Raw genomic sequence first — 21,315 nt, forward strand, 5'->3', positions numbered from 1 at the left:
GATTCCTTATCTAGGTGACTGACTTCTTTGGAGGTCTTTAAATTTTCTCTCTGGTATTTTAGTTTTTGAATTCTTTGTTGTGGCATGTTTAGAAACTCATGGCTTAATCAAAGTTCTTTTACTCTCTATGAAGCTTATTATTTTATTAAATCAAACTGGCCCAGAGACTTTGAATGGGGAGCTGGCAGGCTCAGGAATTCCCTTTGCTAGTCCAGACATGGCTTTGGGGTTTTAAAATTCAAAACCTGTCTTGGAAAAAACTCTTCAGTCACTAAAAATGGCTTTTAAACCAAAATATCTTCTTCTCTTGGACTCACACTCCAAAAGTTATTTTTAAAACTTAGAGAACACTAATTGCTTGTTTTTAAGGGACTAGATGTTAAAAAACACTTGTGAACTCACTTTTCCAGCAAAATCCAATTACATGTCCATATTTTCTGCTTTATCATAGGCTTTTATATAAATGTGCAGATTAGAAACAAATGTTTCACATTTCATTGTGATTTAAACAACAGAATTTTAAAGTAGTATACACCTTCAATTGAAATTACCGATACAAAATGAGTTGGCATAAACTCATCTCTGGCGTGATGCAATACTTGCTGCAAAAGTTTTATATCTGAATTTTTCTGAAATGACAAAAGATAGGTAAGATGCAGTTAGTTTTTTACTTGCATGAAAATCGTCAGCAGAATTAACTTCATCAGTAGTATTTCTGGAGGTCTGGTTGGCAAAGATTTGTGTGCATACTTAGTTTTTATGCGTTCTTTGGTAGCCCTCTGAAAATCACTGGCAGTATCCTACAAGCATAGTAATACTTTGGGCATATTTGTTAGTATTTTTAACTCTGCAAACTGATGTTGCACAGCACCCCAAAGGTGTGTTTCTATAATCTTCATTTTTCATGAAGTGTTTACCAGTTCCAGTTTGACCTGGCACAACAGAACATCTTCTTAAATGTACTCCGTAATTCTGGGCTTCGGAATGCAAAAATCATGGGGTCAATGATTGCATTGCACATTATGAGTGTCCCATTCACATGGAAAATGGACATGTAACAGGCACAGTAAGGGTTATGGGGACAAAACCTTGCTAAGAGAATGTGAAGAACAAAGGGGGCCCAACAGCAAAGGAAAACTCCAAGGAAAATGGTCAGAGTAATGGCTCCTTTCATGTTAGTTCGTTGGTGGACTGTGCTGGTTGGCAGTGAGGCAATCTTTTTAGCGTGAGATCGAGCCAGGAGGAACATATGGACATAGAGGCACAGTATAAAAAACATCATTAGAGGGAACAGGATGGTGAAAGGAATGACTGTTGCTGCTTCATAGGAGAAGAGGGCAATGGCAATGCTACTGCCAGCACAGAACGTCCAAATGATTGCCAAGATAACCAAGGCCCTTCTTAGTGTCATGATGTTATGGTACCTCAAAGCATAGAAGATAGTGATGTATCTGTCTGCTGCAATAGCTAACAAGCTGAAAATCGACCCCAGTAAAGACAGAATGAACATGGAATCCATGGCATCATCCAGCTTTTTCTCAAAGTCCCCACGACGTGTCAGGTACCCCATTTTGCACAAGATGATAAAGATGTTCTCCAGAGTTTTGTACAAGCTACCTAACATGTCTGAAATGGCTAAACTGCAAATGAAGAAGTACATGGGCAAGTGCAAATTCTTATTTCTAACTACAGCAATAAGGACAAGCAGATTTTCCAGTATTCCAGCAGCAGCAACAGTGAAAAAAACTTCCTCTGGAACCACGACCTGGGTGCAGTCAGTGATATTTAAGGAGAAATCACTTATATTTTCAAGAGAAGCAATGCTTGTCTGCCCTGGGTGTTTGATTAGGTTGGAAGGTCTTTCAGTGCTCATTTCTTCTGGCCGTGGAAAGATTCTGGACTGTTGTTTTTCAGGCTTGTCTTTATTTGAAGCTGACTTGTCAATCAGATGATTTTTCTTTTGGTGAAGGCTTTCTTCTTCATCTGGAGCAATTTTAAGACTTAACTGAAATGTTTTGAATTTCTCCTACAATAAAACATGTAGAAATATAAATATAAAGAAGAAATTTACCACACAGATAGGCAAAAACAGACATTTGAAATATCACCTGTGGCAATGGAATGAACATATCATCAGAGAGAGGCGAAGTTGGTTTGCATAAAATAAGAGCTGCTGCAAACTTCGCTGAGCCTTAGAGGAAAGCAAAGTGTAAATTCTCTTTTATCTTCAAAGCAGTTTTAAAAAATATATGTAGTTTTCTTTACCAATGAGCATTCCATGCTTACTGAAACTGATCTGACAGACTTCAAGAGTTTGGCAATCTTTACTGGCCCAGCTGTTTGCTTTGAGAAAGTCTGGTATTTCTCACAAGATTTGCAGTATTATTAGACACAAACGAGACCAGTGCCAAGATAAACTGTTGTCCAGGACAATAACATGTTTACCACCACACTGTTGATGGTGAAATAAAATGCCCCCAATTTAAATGTGAACATTTGTAAATATTGATATTTTTCTGAGGTATGTTAGATACTAGTGAGAGGCTTCTTTTTCATGTACATTGAAACTGTCTTTTGATTTGATGAACATATTCCAAATGCAAGCCTATCTAAAGGACAAAATGTTTATTTTAGCATCAAGATGATGTTTTTCTTTCTCCATAATGATTCTGACCTAAAATACTTTAAAGCATATATGAACCTTTCCAAAGGATTAGGCTTTTTAGGCATTTCATTAATGTGGATGCTATATTCACAGAATCACAGAATCACTAAGATTGGAAGGGACCTTCAAGATCATCAAGTCCAACCATTAATCCAGCACCACCATGTTCCCTAAACCATGTCTTGAAGAGCCACATCCAGACGTTTTCTGAACACTTCCAGAGATGGTGACTCCACCACCTCCCTGGGCAGCCTGTTCCAATGCCTGACCACCCTCTCAGTAAAGAAATTTTTCCTAATATCCAATCTAAACCTCCCCTGGCGCAACTTGAGGCCATTTTCTCTCATCCTATCGCTGGTTACTTGGGAGAAGAGGCCAGTGCCCTCGTCGCCACAACCCCCTTTCAGGTAGTTGTAGAGAGCGATAAGGTCTCCCCTCAGCCTCCTCTTCTCCAGACTGAACAACCCCAGTTCCCTCAGCCGCTCCTCATAAGACTTGTGCTCCAGACCCCTCACCAGCTTTGTTGCCCTTCTCAGGACACGCTCCAGCACCTCAGCATCCTTCATGTAGTGAAGGGCCCCAAACTGAACACAGGATTCAAGCTGCGGCCTCACCAGTGCCGAGTACAGGGGCACAATCACTTCCCTACTCCTGCTGGCCACACTATTCCTGATACAGGCCAGGACGCTGTTGGCCTTCTTGGCCACCTGGGCACACTGCCGGCTCATGTTCAGCTGGCTGCCAACCAGCACCCCCAGGTCCTTTTCTGCCGGGCAGCTCTCCAGCCACTCCTCCCCAAGCCTGTAGCGTTGCATGGGGTTGTTGTGACCCAAGTGCAGGACCCTGCACTTGGCCTTATTAAACCTCATACAGTTGGCCTCTGCCCATCCAACCAGCCTGTCCAGATCTCTCTGCAGAGCCCTCCTACCCTCCAGCAGATCAACTCTCCCACCCAACTTGGTGTCATCTGCAAACTTACTGAGGGAGCACTCGATTCCCTCATCCAGGTCATCAATGAAGATATTGAACAAGACCGACCCCAGAACCGAGCCCTGGGGAACACTACTTGTGACTGGCTGCCAGCTGGATTTAATGCCGTTCCCCACAACTCTCTGGGCTCAGCCATCCAGCCAGTTCCTCACCCCATCCAAGCCACGAGCCACCAGTTTCTCCAGGAGAAGTCCATGGTAGCAGTTTTGCTGACCCCTCTCCTTACTTGGTTCACAACTGAGAATTCTATCATGTTGTGATTGCTAAGCCCAAGACGGCCTCTGACCACCACATCTCTCACCAGTCCTTCTCTGTTTGTAAACAGCAGGTCCAGCAAGGCATCTCCCCTGATGGGCTCACTCACCCGCTGTGTCAGGAAGTTCTCCTCCACACACTCCAGAAACCTCCCAGATTGTTTCCTCTCTGCCGTGTTATACTTCCAACAGATGTCCAGTAGATTGAAGTCGCCCACAAGAACAAGGGCCAGCGAATGCAAGGCCTCCGCCAGTCGCTTATAGAATGTCTCATCTGTCTCTTCATCCTGGTTGGGTGGTCTGTAACAGACTCCCAGCAGGATATCTGCCTCATTGGCCTTCCCTCTCATCCTTACCCATAAGCACTCTACTTGCTCTTCACAATCATTGATTTCTATGCAATCAAAACACTCCCTACATACAGAGCCACCCCAGCACCTTTCCTTCCCTGCCTATCCCTTCGGAAGATAGGCAATTATAGCCAATCCATTCCAGCATTCCAGTCATGAGAAGCATCCCACCATGTTTCTGTGATGGCAACTACATCATAGCTGTCCCGCTGCACAATGGCTTCCAGCTCCTCCTGTTTGGTGCCCATGCTGCGTGCATTGGTGTAGATGCACTTGAGCTGGGCTATCGATTTCAACTCTGGCATGCCACCCCTAGGCTCAACTCTAGTGAGCCTGGTTTTATCCCCTCCCCCCTTCAAATCTAGTTTAAAGCCCTCTCGATGAGGCCTGCCAGCTCGTAAGCAAGAATCCTTTTGCCCCTTGGAGTCAGTTGCACTCCAGCTGCTGCGAGGAGGCCCGGTGCCATGTAAACCGCCCCATGGTCAAAAAACCCAAAAATCTGATGACGGCACCAGCCCCTAAGCCATGTGTTGACCACGTGTGCTTTCCTGTTCCTTGCAGCGTTCCTCCCTGCCACTGAAGGGATTGATGAAAACACTGCCTGTGCTCCCACTCCATCGACCAGTCACCCCAGTGCTCTCAAGTCCTTTTTGACTGCCTTTGGGCTTCTTAGTGCAACCTCATCGTTGCCAACCTGCATGACCAACAGTGGGTAATTATCAGTGGGCCAAACCAGACCAGGGAGCTTCCTGGTGACGTCTCTCACCCAGGCCCTGGGGAGGCAGCAGACTTCCCTGTGAGTTGGGTCTGGTCGCCATATTGGGCCCTCTGTACCCCTCAGAAGGGAGTCGCCTATGACAATTACCCTTCTTTTTTTCTTAACACAGGACGTCTGGATGCGTGAGGCTGGTTGACTCACCCTAGGCACCCCCTTGGATGGACCTTCGTCAGGGTCCTCATGTTCCTGGCCCTCACGTTCCAGAGCCCCATACCTGTTGTGTAAGGGCAGCTGGGACAGTGAGGGAGGCCGGAAGGGAATTCGCCGGCCTCTCCGAGGAGGGACCTGCTTCCATTTCCCCTCATCTCTTAGGTCCCCTTCTTCTGTCGGTCAGCAAGAGGACAAGGGTTCCCCTGCTGCTTGTGGAGCCTCCACCAGTTGCCCCTGCTTCAGGGATGACCAGGTGCAGCTTCACCAATCTCTCTCTCTCACACTCCCTAATGCTCCTCAGCCTCTCCACTTCCTCTTTCAGCTCTGCCTGGTCACACCGCATGCAGGTGGTGTCCACGTTGGCTCAGAGCCCCGTCCATCCTCAGCTTGAATTTTTTCCAGGGATGGGGCATCTGCCACCTCTCTGGGAAACCTCTGCCAGTGTTTTACCACCCTCATTGTGAAAAAGTTCTTCCTTCTATCTAATCTGAATCTGCCCTCTTTTAGTTTAAAGCCATTACCCCTTGTCCTATTGCTACAGGTCCTGCTAAACAGTCTGTCTCCATCTTTCTTAGAAGCCCCCTTTAAGTACTGGAAGGCTGCAATAAGGTCTCCCTGGAGCCTTCTCTTCTCCAGGCTGAACAACCCCAACTCTCTCAGCCTGACCTCACAGGAGAGGTGTTCCATCCCTTGGATCATTTTTGTGTCCCTCCTCTGGAGCCTCTCCAACAGGTCCCTGTCTTTCCTGTACTGAGGTCTCCACAGCTGGACACAGGACTCCAGGTGGGGTCTCACCACTTGTGACCAGCTGCCAACTGGATTTAACTCCATTCACCACACCTCTTTGGGCCCAGCCATGCAGCCAGATTTTACCCATCGAAGAGTATGCCCATTCAAGCCATGAGCAGCCAGTTTCTCCAGGAGAATGCTGTAGGAAACACTGTCAAAGGTTTTATTACAGTCTAGGTAGGCAACATCCTCATCCAGTAAGTGGGTCACCTTGTTGTAGAAGATGAGTTCAGTCAAGCAGGACCTGCCTTTCATAAACCCATGGTGATGGGGCCTGATCAGCTGGTTGTCCTGTAGGTACCACATGAAGGCACTCAAGATGATCTGCTTCATTCTGCTCCCCATCCCTATCTTCCAGCTCAAAGGTCTGGGTACCTGGTGAACAACTGGTCTTACTATTAAACACAGGCAAAAAAGGCATTAAGTACCTCAGCCTTTTCCTCACACTTTGTCACCGTGTTTTCCCCCACATCCAATAAAGGATGGAGATTCTCCTTAGCCCTCCTTAGCCCTCCTTTTCTTGCTAATGTATTTATAGAAACATCTTTTTACTGTCTTTTACATCAGTAGCCATCTCAAGTTTTAGTTGGGCTTTGGCCCTTCTGTTTTTCTCCCTGCATAACCTCCCAACATCCTTGTAGTCCTCCTGAGTTGCCTGCCCCTTCTTCCATAGGTCATAAACTCTCCTTTTATTCCTGAGTTCCAGCCAAAGTTTTCTGTTCAGCCAGGCCAGTCTTCTTCCCCAACAGTTTCTCTTTTGTCACATGGAGACAGCCTGTTCCTGTGCCTTTCCTTCTTGAGGAATGTCCAGCCTTCCTGGACACCTTTGCTCTTCAGGACTGCCTCCCAAGGGACCCTGTCAACCAGGCTCCTAAACAGGACAAAGTCTGCCCTCTAGAAGTCCAAGGTAGCAGTTCTTGCTGATGCCCCTTACTTCTCCAAGAATCAAAAACCCTGTAATTTTGTGATCGCTGTGCCCAAGACCGCCTCCAGCCATCACATAACCCCCCAGTCCTTCTCTGTTTGCAAACAACAGGTCCAGCGGGGCACCTTTCCTAGCTGGCTCACTCACAGGCTGTGTCAGGAAGTTATCTTCCACACACTCCAGGAACCTCCTATACTGTTTCCTCTCTGCTGTACTGTTATTTCCAACAGACATCTGGTAAATTGAAGTCCCCCACGAGAACAAGGCCTAGCGATTGTGAGACTTCTCCCAGCTGCTTATAGAATATTTCATCTGCCTCTTTGTACTCATTGCGTGGTCTATAACAGCCTCCCACCATGATATCTGCCTTGCTGGTCTTCCCCTTGATTCTTATCCCTGAACACTCAACCCTGTTGTCACCATCATTAAGCTCTAGACAACCAAAACACTCCTTAAACACACAGGGCTACCTCACTGCCTCTCCTTCCCTGCCTATCCCTTCTGAAGAGTTTATAGCCATCCACTGCAGCACACCAGTTGTGCGGGTCATCCTACCATGTTTCCATAATGGCAACGATGCCATAATTTCCCTGCTGCACAATGGCTTCCAGCTCCTCCTGTTTGTTGCCCATGCTGCATGCATTGGTGTAGATGTGTTTCAGTAGGGCTATAGATCCCGCCACCTCTTTTTCGGGGTAGAAAACTTAATTCCTACATGACCATTCTCAGGTGCTTCTGTGGTTTCTAAGACATCAATAACCCTCACATCTTTGCTGCTGTATGGATCTCCATCCCCTGCCTCCACTGAGACAGCAGACTGAAGGACCTCATTAGCACACCGTTCCTCAAACATTGGTGTGCTGCCCCCAGGCTGATCTCTAGGAAGCCTGGTTTTATCCTTTCCCCCTTCAAATCTAGTTTAAAGCTCTTTCAGAGAGCCCTGCTAACTCTTCTGCAAACATCTCTTTTCCCCTTTGAGACAGGTGTGTACCCCGCCTGTTGCCAGCAGGCCTGGTGTCATGTAAACAGATCCATGGTCAAAAATCCCCAAATTCCGCTGGTGACACCAAGCTCAGAGCCCGATATTGATTTGATGGCTCTTCCTACTTCTTCCTTCATCATTCCCTGTGACTGGAAGGATAGAAGAGAGCACTGCTTGTGCTCCTCATCCCTTAACCAGTCATCCCAAGGCTCTGAAGTCTCTCTTGATTGCCCTCGGACTTCTTGTTGCAATTTCATCGCTTCCTACCTGAAAAATCAATTAGTGGATAGTAAGCCAAGGGCCATACCAGGGTAGGAAGCTTTCTCTTCACATCTTTAACCCAGGCCCCAGGGAGGCAGCAGACTTCCTTAAGAAGTAAGTCCAGTCTGCACATTGGGCCTTCTGTTCCCTATGACAAAGACCCCTCTTTTTTTCTTTATGGAAGCAGTTTTGATACAGAACACAGGCCAACTTAACCTTGGCAGCACCTCCAGGCTACGTGAACCATCGTCCTCCTTACTGTTCGGTTCCACTTGCAGAGCCTCATACCTACTCTGCAAGGGCACCTGGGAAGGTGGGGTAGTCACAGAGGAGATGCGCCTGCTGCACCAGGCAGGAACTTGGCACCATTTCCCCCTGCCCCTTGAGTCCCTGCGTTCAGCCGGATGGAGAGAGGATAGGGACGCCTCCGTGTCACGCATCCTGTCTGCCTGTTGGTCCTGTCCCAGGGAAGGCAGGGTGTAATGCCAGGCGTCTCTCCCTCTCGCACACTGCCTGATACTCAACCGAGTCACCTCCTCGCCGAGCTCTGTCACTAAGCGGAGGAGTTCCTCTACCGGGGCGCACCTCCCACAGGTGTGCTCACTCCTGCCTGCCGATACTGGAGTGAGAGCAGGGCACAGCCTGCAGCCTGGCACCTGGGTGCCAGCGTGCTCCCACTAGAGCTGTCTGGGAAGCTGCGTCAGTCATGGTGGGTGCAGAGCTTACAGAGGCCATGGCTCGCTTAATAAAAAGCCAGAAAAAGACGTTCGTATTTCAGAGATTCTCATTTCAGCATGTACACATGGCAATTGCACACTATTTTATTAGGGTTACATCAAGGATGTTGCCAGTTATCTCCTTTTCTGATGCTTCAGAGTTGAGCATAGTCATATTTCTGCCTCAGACCACCCAGACAGAAATATCTGTGTATATAGTGGTGTACACAGGTAGTAAATCCAATGCTTGATGTATGCAATACACATTTATTCTGTTTTCAGCTGGGATAGAGTTAATTTTCTTCATAGAAGCTGATGTGAGGCTGTGTTTTGTATTTGGGATGAAAATAATGTTGATAACGTGCTGATGTTTTGGGTTGTTGCTAAGCAGTCAGGGACTGTCCAGCTTTTCATGCTGGACATTTCCTGCCAGCGAGCAGGCTGAGGGTGCGCGGGAAGCTGGGAGGGGGCACAGCCAGGACAGCTGACCCAGGCTGGCCAAAGAGATATTCCATACCATATGACGTCATGTTCGGTATATAAAGCTGGGGTGAAGAAGAAGGGGGAGGGGAGGACATTCGGAGTGATGGCATCTGTCTTCCCAAGAAACCATTACGCGTGATGGAGCCCTGCTTCCCTGGAGATGGCTGAACCCCTGCCTGCCCATGGGGAGTGGTGAATGGATTCCTCGTTTTGCTCTGCTTGTGTGCGCGGCTTTTGCTTTCCCTGTTAAACTGTCTTTATCTCAAATCATGAGTTTTCTCATTTTTACTCTTCCTATTCTCTCCCCTGTCCCATCATGGAGGAGTGAGTGAGTGGCCACCTGGTGCTTAGCTGCTGGCTGGGGTTAAACCATGACAACATTATATCATACATCTGCAGCAAGTCCTATATTTCCAGGATCTTTTCACTGCTACAGATCTACCAGGTAGTGTGAGTGAAGTTGTTTAACACTTCTAAGCAGGTTAGGACAGACAGGCTACACATGGGATGTAAAGCTGTTGTGAACAGGATGAGTAACCCCAGAGTGTCCTAAAGGTTTATGGAAAAAGAAGATACCTTGGAGCTTGGATGCATATTTCCACTGGCTGCAGAAATTAGAGCCAAACACATTTCACATAAAGGTATAAATAATCATCAGGTGAAAAAAACGTTTACCCTCCTGTGTTATTTGCACTACCAGAGACAGCTTGGATGCAACATATTTCCTCTCTACTGTCAATACCTTGCCAATTTGGTTCATCATTGGATAGTTCAGATAAAGGGTTCATGCCAATCACCAAAACCAGTCCCTGAAAGACCTCAGATTTATCTCTTGCAGATACCTGCAAAGTCAATCTTTCACAGCGAATACTTATGTGTCAGAATTGTTAAAAATAGAACACAACAATTTAAGAATAAAAAAATACCTTACAGTACAATAATTTTTTCCTGGCAATGGCTCAGCTGCTTGGATTTTACCTTTCTTGAGGTCATTCACAGTCTAAGAATAAGTTTACCTGACTATAGCAAGAAATGTAGAACAGTCAAAAAGCACTAAATGACAAAAAAGACCCTTTAAGTTTGAAACACATATGCAAATGTAGCTGTATCACAAAAACTGCAAAAACCTCAACTCATTCTTTTTCCTGTTTAAATTAGGTCCTGGAGGGAGAAATTAACAGCACGGTATCATTGGATATTCAGAAACATTATTTATCTAGAAAGAGGCAGTCTCCGAAGATGGTATAATGGGCAATGAGCTGATGGCAATAGTGAAGTTACTAAAAACGCATACATTTGTAATATTATCAGCAATTTCAATTCGATTTGTAGTTATCTAAAGCAAGATGAAGCAGGAAACTGGGAGACTGGAAGCCAGAACAGGAAGCTGTACTGACAATATTATACAAACTTGGGAAACAAATACAATTCAGAGTACCTGCCAATTGTATTCATTCACCGTGATTATGGTTTGGCTCTTTACAACACTGATACTCGTAAAGCATGTTTGGACTGGTATATATTACACAGCTAAGAACCAGTCCCAGTACTTCAGCTTCTGACAAGGCTGATAACGTCTCCATGGGTGCTGTGAGCTCTCAGCAGTGTGCAGAATTAGCCTTGAACAAAAAGCAAAATTCTCTCCTGTGTGTCCAGTGCCTACTAATTACAAAAATTCAGTTTTCTTTATGGTATAAATGCAATGACTCAACACCTCAGAGGTCTGGGATTAATAGGACTGCACTTGATTTTAGGTTTTTTTAATTGGATGAAAACTTATTCATTAAATAAATAAACAACACACTTCCCTCAATCCCAAAATGTTAAATAAACTGACCTGCTCAGCTATAATAATAACAAAAGTAATTTCAGCTGTGAACTATAGTGATAAGATATAGTAAAGAAATTATATACTGTAAATACTGTATAATTTCCCAGGGTTTTTTGCATCTATTAATTTTTTACTAGAAAACCATACCTTTCTTTATTGGAGAGACCCTAAGCTGTATTTGCTCTCTAAATAGCTGGCAGTAATTAAAACCTGAAAGGGTATTGATTAATCTTTTCTGCTTTTGGACTGCACAAAACAGCTGCAATGACTGGCTAGTTATGTAGATGGCAATGATTTGTTTCCAGAACCATGAAATGTATTAATTCCCTGTCCTTCTATGTATATATATTTTTTAAAAAGTAATTTATTATGAGTGAAAAAGAACGAGTGTTGTATGTTTCAGACACGTTATATACAGTATACTTCACCATCCATTCAGTATATACAGAGGTACTTATTTGTCACTTAAAAAACCATGACCTTTTCTCAATCTAAAACAATCTCCAATGTGTTAACAAATGCCTTCTGATGTCTTTATCTCTAGCATTTCATCCCCAAAGCTATCCACTGTAAAAACACTCTTTGGGTTAAATAAAAGTACCTTGGGCATCATTCAGCTTGATTCTCCTTCTAAAATTTGGTCATGGTGGAACATTAAACCCTTGTGGAGGTGGTTGGACAAGCTGTGTGTGACTGGTTATGTTGTCTGGTGCTGCTCCTTTTTCTGAAAATGACAGTATGAGTCCCCTGTTCAGGGGATGGCAGCTATATACATTCTCAGTCACTTCCATACACACTGTTACAAACTTGTATCAAAATACATTTGACAAAATACTATGGAAAAGCACTTTTTTTTCTCGTTTCCAGCTTCTACCTATATACAGAATCACAGAATCATTATTATTAAGTTTGGAAAAGACTTTAAGATCATCAAGTCCAACCATCAACCCAACACCACCATGCCCATTAAACCATATCCTGAAGTGCCACGTCTACATGTTTTTTGAACACCTCCAGTGATGGTGACTCCACCACCTCCCTGGGCAGCTTGTTCCAATGCTTGACCACTCTCTCAGTAAGGAAATTTTTCCTAATATCTAGTGTAAACTTCCCCTGGTGCAGCTTGAGGCAATTTCTTCTAGTCCTATCGCTTGTTACTTGGGAGAAGAGACCAAGATCCACCTCACCACAACCCCCTTTCAGGTAGTTGTAGAGAGCGATAAGGTCTCCCCTCAGCCTCCTCTCTTCCAGACTAAACAACCCCAGTTCCCTCAGCCGCTCCTCATAACACTTGTGCTCCAGACCCCTCACCAGCTTTGTTGCCCTTCTCTGGACACGCTCCAGCACCTCAACATCCTTCTTGTAGTGAGGGGCCCAAAACTGAACACAGGATTCAAGCTGCGGCCTCACCAGTGCCGAGTACAGGGGCACAATCACTTCCCTACTCCTGCTGGCCACACTAGTTCTGATACAGGCCAGGACGCTGTTGGCCTTCTTGGCCACCTGGGCACACTGCCAGCTCATGTTCAGCCGGCTGTCAGCCAACACCCCCAGGTCCTTTTTTGCTGGGCAGCTCTCCAGCCACTCCTCCCCAAGGAGAATACGAGGCATTTAAATGCATTTAAGGCATACAAGGCATTTAAGTACAAGGCATTTAAATACAAGGCATTTAAGACAAAAACAAGCCACTTAAAAACATTGATGTGAAGGCTTACTTTTTAAAGCTCTAAAACAAGTGAAAGGACAAACTTTTTTTATTTTTCTTTTTGTTTTTTTCCTTCAGTAGGTAAGCAATGGCTTTCACGGAGACAGTGGGGACTGGACCTGTTATAGGAAGGTAAGCCATGAGGACAAGGTTAAAGTGTTCCCTGCAATTTCTAACCGTTTTTTCTTTTTGTCTACCAGCTGGGCTTAGCCCTGAACAAGCAAGCAAGTGAAAAAGGGCATGCAGACCCTGATTCTGCCTTGCCCTGCACGTTGTATAGTTCTTCACAGGTGTTAGAAGTAACTGTGCCAGAGGAATTACTCTACAGTGTCTACAGACTCCTAAGGGCTCCGTTAGCTTGAACGCTGCTGGCTGTACCTCCACTAGCTTTTCTGGCCATAGCTGAAGTGAAGACCATCCTCAGCTACAATTTGTATTATTGTTAAACTCTTGAAGAAAATAATTTTTTCATATGGCCCGGATTTTAAATCCGATATCATTTATTAAACAGACCCAGGATGCAGGAAGCATCCAAGAAATTGCTACTTAACTTCAATGGCAGCACAATTGTTCAATAATGTATAAATATTGCTTTTTTGAACCAAGCTGTGAAGTGAAACTCGGAGCATCTGTTTTTTCTGTGTGTAGGAGAGCTGAATGGTGATTTTATGAGAGTTTATGGTTTCACAGTAAGCCTGGAGCCAGCTTAGGAGCCCTTTCATTGTGCTGAAATGCAAATTTCCCGCTCTCCTTTGCCATCTGCCCTTCTCTCTGCTCCTGTCTTCTCACTCCTGTCATCCCCCTTGAGCCTATCCAAACCCTTTTATCCCTGAATAGCAACACATACCACATATCACATATCACGTATATATCACATTTTCTCCTTACACCATGGTGTACACTGAAAATGGGGTATGCTGGCCGTGCTGACTACTGCAGGGGCTGCAGCGCACTGCACTGACGTGTCGAGGTAGCTGCCAGCACTATTTCCATACATAGCCACCGGAGCGGTAGAGTGTGGTGCTCAATGGCAATTTACTCAGGGTAAACTAACCCTTTATGAACTCTTTGTTGCAATAACTACATTTCTACCAGTGCCAACACCATGCTCTTTCCACCCAGCTCAGGCATCCCTACCAGCGTAACAGCCTCTGTACAAACTGCAGCATGACTTGTTCCTTGGCTTTGAAACTCAGATGCCAGGGTTCCTCCTCTGCTAGGACCTGACTAACCAGGCCCTTCCTCTGGGGAAACTGTGCAAAGCCCTAAGGGCCCTTCCTTTGGGAATCCTGTGGAAAGTCTTGGTATTTCCCAGCAGTAACTGGGAGGATAAAAAATTGTGCATTTGATAACTTTCTTTCAGGTGTAGGTACATACTATGTGCTTATGTTTCAATGTTCAGTTGCTAAAATCTCAATCTTACCGATCCAAATGTTATGTCATACGAAAAACAAACTTAATAAAGAGTACATAAATTGAGGTACTGATATAAGCGCAGTCCTTCTCCTTCTAAGTCTTGTTTTTTTTTTCATTCTTCAAAATTACGTTGTAGGTAAGAAAATATCAAATAAGGCCATGTGAATACTATGATGAAAAATTAAGATACTATGATATCTGGTGTCTCATCGTCAACTGAAATTTTATGAACACTGCCAATTAGTATCCATAATCTATTAGATAATTTATTCTTTTGCTTTGATCTCCCTCTAGTGTTCAACAAAATAAGGTTAGCTAGGTATTAATAACAGCTGTTCTGGCTCCTCACATGTGCCCAAGACAATATTTCAATTTCATGAACTGGTATCAGACCTAGATAAACATTTATTGTATAAGAGTGTTCACGGCCATTTGTCTTGGAGATTTACTGCATCGGAAAAATGAATATATGTCCCATATGATTTCAGTGACTAGTAATTTCTTAGAACTAACTTCACACGGATAGACATAGAGACAGTACCTTTTTGAAAAAAACAGCAAAGAGACAGAAGAAGGGAAGTGTATATGTATATAAGCTAAATAAAAAAAAAATACTGTTGTATCTAAAGCCACACATATACCAACTAATTGCTAGCAAAATGTTACTCATACATTTACAGCTGTGGCTTCCCTATGAGCAGTATTCCTAGAGTGAAATTAGGCTGCAAATCACACTTGATGAAATTTTAAATGTCAGATATATATGTATATAAAAAGAATTTAATATATATCTGTAGTATATAGAATTGAAGATAATTCTATATACTAAGTTTTTTTCCTGAGTCTGGAAATTGTGTAAAAAGAATTTTCTGACTGGATCAGAAACTGCATAGACTGGAGGTCTTGCGGAGAATACAGATGAAGAAAATCTGAAAGACGGTTTTATTTTTTATGGATACTTATTCTTCTTTTTCCCTTAAGATCAACTTTGATATAACACAATTACGTGTTTGTTTTGTGAATAAGGAAAAAATGTCACTTTCAGGAAAGATTTTCTTATTCGTATTTAAGCTTAGGTATGTTCAATATGCCATTATTTTGTTGCCAACAACTGAAAATACAATAAAGCATCTAAGTTATGCAGAAGCTTGCTGGCCAGGACTGCTTTTCTTTCTAGAATGCTAGTGTATTTTCATTCAAAACATGCACAGCTCTGGGTATTTCAGCAAAGATACTGAAAGCAAGAAAAGTAAAAATAATTAAGAAACGATGGACTGAGTTCTCAGTATACTTTAGAAAATATCTTTGCAATAGCAGAGAGGAAAAGGAATTATTTAGGATGTTTATGAAGGAAATGGCAAGGGCCATTAAAATAACAGAAAAATAAATTAAAAAACCTCAGGAAACGCTTTCTAATTGATTAACTCCTTGCAGCAGTATAATTTTTCACATACAATTGCTGAGAAGTAAGCTATGCTGTTAGCTCATGCATCTGGAACTAAAAAAAATTGCACACAGTGTTCGAGGTTATATAAAAATGCTTGTCTTGTCATGAGGCATAAACACAGAATGCCCACAAAGTCATTAGTGAAATAACCCTCTTCATATGAAGTGTGTGTACAATTTATTGAAAATGAGCAATATATATATAAAAAAACTAGAACTTGTAGAAAATCAAGGGCTGTAAATGCACTAACGCACTAGTGACTGGTTTGCTTCCTTGGCCGGTACTTGCACTTTGGAGCAGCCTTCCCACCAGTGCAGACAGCACACTGTGCCCTGGGGAGGAGGAATTTTCACAAGTCATTTACTACACAGGTATCAGGGAAGGGAAGGAAATTCAGTGAAGGCTTCCCCTTGTCTTTGCAGCTAGACAGGGTGTGTGATCATGAGATTAACTGTGGTTTTTTTGAAACCCATGGAGTCTCACTCTCCAGAAAGCTACTGTTGCTTTGTAAAGTTGTGATACATTAAGAAATATAACTATTACTCTATTGTAATTTGTAAAAACATAATCTACCTAAGGCTGCTCCTGATGCAAGTAGTTGCTTTGGAAGTGATGTATTTACACCCTTCGGTCACATCCTTCATTCTAGTAGATCAGTCTCAAACCATTTGAGTGGTTTGGTGAAAAGCTACAATGGTCAATGCCTACTAAATATATCTTTCTTTATTAAGATTGTAGTAGGCTGATTCATGTTTTTTCAAAACATTAGTTACTGTGCTCCAGACTTCATATTCTGCTTTTATTATAACTTTTTTTCTTATTTTCTTCCAGAATAAATTAATTTTAAGCCTATGTATAGTTGTAAGTTTCTACAAGAGATGAAAAATAATAGTGAATTTGAATACAGGACAAATAGTTCTCTGGGGTAATTGTAAAAATCAATCAAGAGGCCTTCAAGTGACATTTCTGAGGCCAGTGCTCTGTTCTTATTCTTTCCAGTAAATCATTAAGTTTGCCAGTAATAGTGCCATCACAGAAATGTCGTTATCAACAAGCATTAAGGAAATCTCCTGTACAAAAAAAGCATTAACTGTTTCTTGAAAAAGAAGTTCTGTATTTCTGCTCTAAAGAAAGCAGCCTTCCTAGGTGTTTTTTTTAGGAGCCACACAGCTTTTTCTCTGGTGGTGATTGCTCCTGTAGCTGCAAACAAAGCAATATTTAAAGTTGATGGAATCATTAGAATAATATTTTTTATTTTTAAATGACAGAAAATGAGGGTGCGGATTTATACTACATTCACTGCTGTTTAAGTGCATGGCCTTGTAAACCCAGGTGTGTCTTTCTGAAAAAAATGCATGAAAGATACAGGATCTTCTTTCCTGAGAGGTACTTAAAAACACTATTGGGTTTTTTATCTTGCTACCGATCTAATGTATTTACATTTCTTTATGCTAAAAAGTAAAAATAGTGAAAAGACCATGATTAAGACCTAAATTCAACAGATGGGTACTTTCTCTGGGGAACCTCTAGGGTGGGAACAGGGTGAAGAAAACACCTCATTGAGGTGCATCTTTTCAGAGACATCTTCATGCCCATCTGTCTGGGATGGACAAATAATGAACAGAAAAAAAATGTGGGAAGAATCAAACCTAAACTCTGCAAGCCCATAAAAATCTGCTTGCATTTAGAGTAGCGACCACATAAGGCTTTAGTCTGGTTGCATGTTCGCATCCAGTACTGGCATGGCTTCTGCCATAGGTAGAAGTAGCCAAAGTCTCATTGAAAAAGGTGTGCTGTCATCCAAACACATCTCTTGATGAGGTTTATGAAGATACCCCAAATTACATCATTCTAGCTTGTCTTTGCCATGCATTAGGATGTGGAACCCCATGGCAATGGTGCTGTGGTAGAACAGGTATTTCCATTTCTGCACAGGTATCACAGAACTACATGCATATACGTGTGTGTGTGTGTACATGGTGTCATTTGGATTCTGCTTCTGGTCTAAAAAAATTCACAGAGTCGGAGGATAAATGTTAGTTCAGATCTCTACAACAACATGTGTTAGATATAGGCGTTTACTCTGCCCCAATTTTCCTTGTAGTCATCTCTTTCAAGGGCAGAGACCTCTGCTGTCCTCTGCCTTCCTTTGCTGTGTGCTGCAGACTGACTAAGAATTAAGTTTCTAAGAGTATTGGCAGTCAGAGTGCACCGAACCACACAGTCTTCTGTCTGTTATGCTCCAGGAAATCTATAATATCAGGTAGATTGATGGAATTGCTCAATATTTACGCTAGAGTGAGAACAGAATTCAGTCTCCCTGCAGCAGAGTAAATGCTACAAAGCTGTACCCAGCAGGAGTAGCCCTCCTTGCATCATTCCCAGTGCAGATCCAGAAGAAGACTCATTGATGACCAGGTAGAAAGTCTCTGAGAGGTGTGTGACCTCTGTCTGATGCAGTGAAAAAACTGAGATGACGCAGGCAAAACAGTGTCCAAAAGATAAGAAGTATTTCTGCAGAAGTTTCCTAATATATAGCTTAACTTCTTCAGGTGGTAAAGAGGAAAATCTTACTCAAACTTCATAAAGGAGGCATAAAACCCCTGACAAAACTTTTCTTATAGAGAAGAAAGATTGTAGTTTGAAAGATTTTACAAACATTAGAAATATGACACTTCATTCCACAAATAACATTGCATCTTTCACTACTTTCTCCAAGCAGTCTTTCTAAGTTGTAGATAGATTTAGTAAACTCCCACTTACCTGCTAGTGAAACAACTTGTGAGTCAGTGTGCTGGTAACACTGGGAGCAAGATTACTTATAAAGGAAATGAAGCCAACATAGTCTTTGCGTAAAGGAAAGATTGGAACATCTAAATCAAAGAGAAAGACAGTTGTCTCATTGGCATAGCCTTGAATTAGGGTCACTTTAAAATAAATAATCTGACAATATTTATAAGGGAAAATAAGACAAGAGGCTCAGTCAAAAGGAAAATATTCTATGTTTCAGCAGGATTACCCTTTCAGCTACTCTTGATCTTTATAACCTCTCCTCCTAATATTTGGCAGACTGTAAATCAGGAGTTTATTCACAAAAAGACCATGGTCTGTATTATGAATAGTGTTTAAACATGCAGGTAGATGGTTGAAATGCCCATCAAGATGATTGTCACTATGTTTTTCAATCTGAGGCCTCTACTAAAGACACAACTGGTAGCTGAACTGAAAAGTAAATGAGGTAAAGAGAACTTTACAGCACTGAAGTCCAACTATACCAGTCTGGATAAATTTAAGTGGTCATTACGGAGAACTGTTATTCAGGTCATGAAGGTAAAAAAATGTACCGAGCTTTAACAATATTTCATGAAGAGGTGATAGTCCCTATTACTGAAACAAATAGGGAGGAATAACATAAGTTAATTGCCTTAGGGAAAGACTTCACATTTGTATCTATTAAACAGCAGTTAAATAGCAATGCCCAAAAGCAGAATCATATTCTTAACAGAATAAAACTGAGAAAATCTCTTTGCTGCCTGGAAACCAAACAAAAGCTCAAGCCTACTACATAAAGGCTGAATTTGAGCTCAGGAACTGAGGATTTAATTAATCTGTGTGTAGAAGGACTGGTGAAAAGACAAAGCCTCTGCCATTAGCGGTTTGACAGCTCAAGCGAGAATCGTTTGGGTCCCTGCCCCGTAACAACTGGAGGGGAAAACTCTTAGTAACACATTCAAGGGGAGGGAACCTGAAGAAGAAAAAAAACTTTAGCAAATGGAACAAATATGTTCATCATACTTGAGTGTCTTTCAGATTTCCAAGGAGGAAAAAAGTGCCTCATTCTCACTCTCTATCCTCAAATGCACACCGCTTTCATCTTTGTTTTTCAACTTCTTTTTCTTTAGACCAGTTGGGCCCACTGAGTGCCACTATGACACACAAAGATAATTAATAGTAAAAGTGTGCGTGACATGGAAGAACAGCACACAGCACACAGTCAAGACAAATGATGTCACAGGAGTGTAGAAGAGTTTTTTGCTATTTTTCATCTGCCTTGTCCATGATTTTAATAACCTCCTTCAAATATACCTGGTCATGGTCCTTGCTCTTAAGCACCAGCTTCAAGAGCACTCATTCTATATTGTTTCAGGAAAAACCCATCTTATGAATTCAGGTTCTTTGCACTGCTTTGGACCTGAAGACACTTATTAGGTGCCTTGGAAGTTAATTGTGGAAGGTCTTCACCTCTTCTTGTGCTGTGAATTTCTGTTCTCGACTAAGAGTACAATACACAGCCTAACAGTGCACAAAAAAGTCTGTACCGTAAGGTATAATAAATAACTAATACGAAAAAAAGTCTGTGAATTTGTGCTTACATTTTATTTTGGTTGCAGAAAAAATAAATGCACTGGAGGATCAGAGGCCTCTTCACTCAGCCTTAGGCAAGAAATAAGTTTGGATCAAGTCTGAATTAAGAATGAAGTAAAGAGTCAGAATTTGTCATAACAATGTTTAGGGTCATGTACAATACAAAAATTCAATTTTTAGTTTATTTAAGTCTAGAAAGTTCGTAGGTACTTGCTGTCAACAAGAGAGTGGTATATTGTTTTCATTGAATTCTGGCGATTTACCAGGTTATTAAAAAGAATTGGGAACACGATTTGCCCTATGATCATGTTATCGTCCTAACACTTTTAAGCAGAAGAGCAGAAACCCCTCAGAGAAGTCTTCTTCAGGTTACATTAGCCTAACACTCTAGAAGTCTCTAGCAATATTTCAAATATCTATGTTCAAATGTAGTGTGACAGTTACCGCTACCGGCCCAACAGAGCTGGGGCAGTAGGTGTGTGAGGGGCAACATCATGCCTTTCGTTCTAACTGCAGCTAACAAAACTTTGAGCCTCCAGGAGGCACATTAAGTACAAAGCTGCAGCAGTAAAAGAGCTTGAGCTGCATTTACTGTACTTTTGACCTGGATATAGAGGCTCTCTGCTGCTCAGCAGAGATGTATGATGATACGGTTAAACGCATGGTGAATGTTTGAGGAAGCACAGCGGTAAGAAACAGGAAGGCTAGTATTCAGAGAGTTATTCTGGAAAGTACTGTGAGCATTTAGAGAGACGATCAGAGGTGAGAAATAAATTAAAATGCCCCTTAACAAACCACCTACCTAGGCACAAAACACTATAATTTTAGGCAGATCTGTATTTCTAACATTAATGAGCTAATCTTCTGTTTCATTTTATGAAGGGAAAGTATGTAAAGGTGAAAGGACATCTCAGAGAGGGACTAAGAGTGATTAGATAATTTTTTGAATAAAATATTACTGTGTAAAACAGATGTACTATGATGAATTACAATGAAAAAGCAACTAGAATTGCATGTCATAAATAAAAAATGAATCCCCGTTATCACACTGCATAAAATTTATTTGTATTTACTGAGCCATGAAATCAGTAGACAATTCTACTTTGAAGGTTAAAAATGCAAAGTAATTAGAGAAGGACATTATCGCCTGACAAGCTTCTTACAATGATTTTACCAGTTCTGTGTTTACTTCTGTTGTGTATGTTTTC

General features: G+C 42.3%; 1 protein-coding gene across 1 annotated transcript; it reads right to left on the bottom strand.

The window, feature by feature from the left end:
- Window positions 1-913: 913 nt before the first annotated feature.
- On the bottom strand, window positions 914-1,873 carry MC2R (melanocortin 2 receptor; the record flags this gene model as incomplete). Its single annotated transcript, XM_082015495.1, has 1 exon — window positions 914-1,873. One exon carries the CDS (start codon window positions 1,871-1,873, stop codon window positions 914-916), a length of 960 nt encoding a protein of 319 aa, XP_081871621.1.
- Window positions 1,874-21,315: the final 19,442 nt, after the last annotated feature.

The sequence above is a fragment of the Phaethon aethereus genome, assembly GCF_964289735.1.
Source record: "Phaethon aethereus genome assembly, chromosome: 2".
In the NCBI taxonomy this organism is placed as follows: Eukaryota; Metazoa; Chordata; class Aves; order Phaethontiformes; family Phaethontidae; genus Phaethon; species Phaethon aethereus.